Consider the following 5273-nt stretch of genomic DNA (forward strand, 5'->3'; position numbering starts at 1 on the left):
GTCTGTCCTCTGACCAACGAGTCTGTCCTCTGACCAACGAGTCTGTCCTCTGATCATTGAGTCTGTCCTCTGACCAACAAGTCCGTCTGCAGGGGTCTGCTGAGCTCTGCAGAGTCTGCAGGAGTCTGTAGGGAGCTCACAGCGTATTTCTCTTTGTTCTCAGTAGATCAGAAGCAGAATCCTTCAGATGAAAGATGATCTGATGTTCGTCGAGGCTCTTCATCAGTTTGTCCTTCAGCCAGGAACGGTTCTGGTTCTGGTTCTGGTTCTCTGCAGGTTTTATTTTGTGGATCGGAAGCTGAACAGTTTAGAACATGTTGTTGGTGACTGACAGCTTCATCCAGTTTTCTCTTCTTGCAGCTGGACGTTTATTCTTAGATGAAAACATAAATGTTGAAAATATTTTGCATCATTTTATCGAAGTTCCTTCAAATTCACTTTGAGATAAATGGGCTCTTTTTAGAGTGTTATTTTGAATTATTAGCATTTAATTTAAGCTGTTTCTTTTTTTAGTAACAGGTGATAATTTTAATAAAAACAAACACTTCCTTCCTGCAGATATCAGCTGTTTTTTCGGGCTTTGATCATCTGCACTTTGTTCCCTGATAAAATGTGTTGTTGTTGTTGTTGTTTTAAAGCATTTTGGTTCTCGGCGCTGCAGCCGTGACTTTCTGTGAGCCTAGATAGGAAAGGCGACGAGATCCCGGCTCTAATGAGGAGAGGGACTGAGTCTGTGTCATCCATGTCGAGCCTTTGTGTTTCAGGAGGCGAGGAGGAAAATTTCCATTTCTGTGGTTTTTCTGCTCTTTGTCCCTGTCCGGTTATTTTCTCTGCTGCTTTGTTCTGCTTCTCACCTTCTGCCCCGATTCGTTTCTTCTTCTTCTGCTGCTGAAATCTCTTCATCTTCTCCAAATCCCAACATCTGTCTGCTGCTCTTCATCTTCATCATCAGCTGTCTATCCAGGCAGTATTTTGGATAAAATTCCTCCATTTTGACTCCATTATAACTTAGTCACAGGTTCATAAACTGCAGTTTAGGTAAATCAAAGATTTCTAAATCAAACTTGTTGCCTCAAACCCGAGAAGTTATTTTAGTGCCTAAATTGTTGTCTGAATCTAACAAAGTGGTTTATGTGCCTAAAAGTAGCTGTAAAACAAACATGTTGTTACCTAAACCCATCATTTAGTTGTAGTTCCATCAAACTGCAGCATCAACATCATTAAATAGTTTTAATGTTTTAACCTAACTCTGAAATAATGTGGCCTAAATCTAACCTGATAAATTTAAAATGCTGATCATTTTTACAGTTAAGTTTCTTGTTTTTAGGCCTTTTTTTGACTTCTGTCTGACAGAAACATTTATTGACAGATGTTTGCACAGATCTGTTGTCTGTATTTCTATTACGAATAAAGCACTTTTTCAGTCGTTCAAGTTTCCAGCTGAACATTTTGCATCTCCATGATCTTTATTTAGTTTTTCTGTGGCTGGAAGCAAAGAGATTTCATCCCTGTTCACGATACATGAAACTGTCTTTAAGCCTCATTTCTTTAAATCCAGCCTCATCTCCTTCCACTTCCCTGCCCTGAAACGTCTGACCTGCAGAGATTTGTGCTTCTGCACCTGTTGCACCTTCCCTTTAAATAGATTTGGCTTACCGGGGTCTCTTTCTGAACTCGAGCTGGAATATTGCCTCTCACTTGTAGGTGGTTTGGATAAAAAATAGCGTCTGCTAAATAACTGCAGACGTTTCAGCATCGTAAATGTGATTAGGTGAGAATCAAAGCAGAAACGATATTTTAAATGCCTGAATGTTAAATCACCCGGCTTTATGAGGCCGGCGTCTAAAATGGTCTCAGATTACAGGTGAATCTTGTCATAAAGTAATAGGTGAATTTATTTTTCCTCCTTCTGATTTGGACCAATCACAGTAAAGGAAAATTATCCAAAAAGTGCTCAGAATATGCAGGAAGTCCATCCAAACTGCTGCAACTCGTCTCAGAAAATGAAGCAAGAGGAAATAACTGAAACATGCAAAATATGCAATATATATGTGTTTACTTACTGCATGAATCTAAATGTTTTAAAGTATTTTTTGCAATGTAAACTGAATTAATAATACATTCGTCCCTCTTCAGAAAACCGAACCTTTTTCTTGCGTCTCCTCTCCGCTCCGTAGTTCCGCCTGTGGCTCCTCGGCCTCGGCTTCAGCTTGGCGTACGGCAGCATGTTCACCAAGATCTGGTGGGTCCACACCCTCTTCACCAAGAAGGACGAGAAGAAGGAGAGGAAGAAGGTAGGCAGGATTATTGTGCCACAAAAAAGATCAAATTAAGACTTTGAGCAGTCAAAAGGGGGAGAAGGCCATTTCCTGATCTGACCAGTGATTAACCAACTTTAATAACTGGGTAACCAGTGGTGACCAACAGACAAACATCTCATTCAGCCTGCGTAGTAAAATATGCATCTAATGTTGCATCACTTTGGCCGATCATGGACTTCCCATTCATTTTCCCAGCAGCAGGTAAAAATCTGAACGTGGCGTTTTTATGACTAACAAACCCAACAAAGATTTATTTCTTATAATACAAACTTTGTTTCATTCTGGGCTTAAAGCTAACGGCGTCATCTGGAGGTTAGCATGGAGAGGCTAACAACTAGCTTGTCTCTGATGAATCAGAGGGACAGGCTCATGTTTGTCAGTTTCTGAACAGTTTGAATCATTCTTGAATCCAACAAAAGTTGGACTTTGCTGCAGAGTGAGCGCTTGTAGGTTGAGGTTGATTACTGGATGAACATCTGCAACTCATTAACTGTTGGAGCCGATGGCCGCCACAGCTAATTGACATTAAGCACGACAAGCAGAGGGCGATATGCATTCCTTCAATCAATGCTCGGCTTTTAATTAGCTAAGGTAGTTAGCTTCAAGATGCTATTAGCTAAAGCAGTGGTTAATATTTTAGGCTGTTATGTTTACCCATGCTAACTGTTAGCACTGTGATGCTAATGTCCTGTTAGCCTAGGCATGCTAGCTGTTAGCTTTTCTGTGCTAATATTCAGCCAAGGCTGCAGACAGTCCGATGAATGGTTGTTTTAGATTCCCAGAACAATTACTCGGGTATCTCAGGGGCGGTTAATTATTTGCCAGATCAGTCGCAGGTTTCTGCAGAAAAATGGCCTCCAGTTACAGGAACATAAAACCAACGCCGCCTTTTCAACTGTCTTAACATTTTGTCCCATTTTCTGCACCGCAGAGGGATAAGCCTCGCAGCAGAAACCAAAGGCAGGAGGAGAGAGCTTTTCCAGGCGGCGCAGCATGTGTGGCGTCAGCTGATAAAAGCTCTGCAGAAAACTTTCCAGGCTTCTTAGTAGTATAAACGTCCAGGCTTAGGGTGTAAAGACTGTACACGCGCAGCTGCACACATTTAAAAGGCAGATGCCGTCAGCTCTAACGTCATCGTATTTATTTCTGTGTGCCTCCTCTGAAACATCCTGGATCCTGAAGCCAGAGATACTTTCAGCCTGCGGTGTGTTGTGGGAATTTCTAAGACCTAATCAGAAGAATAAGAGATTAAGGCATTTATGGAATGTTTATGAATATGGATGAGTATTAAAGTTCCACGCAGAAATCCGACCTTCAGGGGGTTTATTATTGGAGCCAAAGCACGTTGAATCGGGTTGACTTTCAGCTCTCCTTGTGTCCACAGAAGGGCAATTTGCCAGAGAGCTGTGTGTGTAAAGAAACGTTCACAAACGGAGGGGAGAATGGCTCCTTTTCAAATCATTCTTCCAAACAAGCAGCGCCCAGGACTGTGTAATGTGTTTCCTTCTTTATTTTATTTCTCAGTTCTAGTCATCGCATGCTTGAATGGCTGTGGCAGAGGTGCTGTGAACAAGCAAAGAAAGAGGAGAACCTCAGATTGTGTTGCTTGTTCTCAGTCACGGTTGTGTTGCTTCCATTATAACCCGGGTTAAGAATAACAGAGCCGACACTTTGGACACTGTCCACACAAACACGGTGTCATCTCAGTGTGTTGAGACGATGATTTCAGGTGGCAGAGCAAATAAAGCCACTGCAGCTTTCTGTGTGTCGCCTGCAGACGCACACACCAGCCGTTGCTCGGCCGAGCACACACACTCAGATAAGACACACATTGAGGAAGGCAATTCGTGGCCAGCCATCCAGAAATCACAAGGACGCCTGTCGTGTTATTTGTCCGGGTAGTTTGTCTTTGTTTGCCGAGCGGCTCATGATGCCCTTGGAATGTGATGACCGTTGTGTTTGTGTGTTTGTGTGTCTTTTTCTCCCGTTCGCACAGCAACCCTTGGAGCCCTGGAAACTCTATGCAACAGTTGGAGTGCTGCTGGCCATCGACTTCCTGTCACTCATGATCTGGCAGATTGTGGATCCTCTGTACATCACCATCGAGGTAGCGTACCGGAGATAAATGAGATAATTCTGCCGTCATCAGTCTCTAAGTAATGAAAAACAAAATGTTCTTTCTTTCATTTTGCTTCATCTCAGATTCAAAGCACAGATTAGAAAACAAGGAATAATGTTGATTTGTTTTCACAAAGCCCAGATGAACAGCACTGCTGTATTTGTGTGTTTTTAGACATGAAGTCCATCCTCTCTCAGTTCACATCCGGTCTTCTGACAACAGGTTTCACTGCGTCGTTATTTATTAAACAACCAGGATATAAAGCTGTGTCCACAGGACCGATGGGATTTCTGTCTCCTTAAAGACAATCAGACTTTCTTCTACGAATTCAGAACTCAAACCTTTATATGGCAGCGTGTTTACAGTAAGAGTAAACTGCGTTTAATTAGTGACTCTCTGACCACAGGGCTGTAATAACCTCGTGCTTAGCTTGAACAGGTAAATAATAAACATGCTAATACACCATCTATAGATAATAACTTACAACTGGACCATTATTTGTCTGTAATATGGGCTGTCTCGGTCATCCTGCTAAACTAACGGCTCAGATCCAGTTTGTTGTTTCAGATAGTTGAAACAAAAACCTCACATCTCGGTTCCCAGGAGGTCTGGAAACAGATTCAAGTTTAGTTAAAATCAAAGAGCTTCCATAGGTTTACCCAGAATGCACTGCAGCTGTCAGCACGGCAGTGGATCAGGAGCTGGAACCAGGTTCTGTTGGGTCAGGAGCTGGAACTAGGTTCTGTTGGGTCAGGAGCTGGAACCAGGTTCTGTTGGGTCGGGAGCTGGAACCAGGTTCTGTTGGGTCGGGAGCTGAACCAGGTTCTGTTGGG

The 5273-nt window shown here is 42.6% G+C and overlaps 1 protein-coding gene across 2 annotated transcripts in view; it reads left to right on the forward strand.

Annotated features, from left to right (window-relative positions):
• Positions 1–5273, forward strand: part of gabbr1a (gamma-aminobutyric acid (GABA) B receptor, 1a) — an 87321-nt gene that overhangs the window by 68344 nt on the left and 13704 nt on the right. For both annotated transcript variants that reach the window (XM_037980305.1, XM_037980304.1), the window contains exons 18-19: positions 2178–2294; positions 4318–4428. In XM_037980305.1, the coding sequence (XP_037836233.1) occupies positions 2178–2294; positions 4318–4428 (228 nt within the window). The remainder of the gene's footprint in view (positions 1–2177; positions 2295–4317; positions 4429–5273) is intronic.

The sequence above is a fragment of the Kryptolebias marmoratus genome, linkage group LG16 (genome assembly GCF_001649575.2).
Source record: "Kryptolebias marmoratus isolate JLee-2015 linkage group LG16, ASM164957v2, whole genome shotgun sequence".
Lineage (NCBI taxonomy): Eukaryota > Metazoa > Chordata > Actinopteri > Cyprinodontiformes > Rivulidae > Kryptolebias > Kryptolebias marmoratus.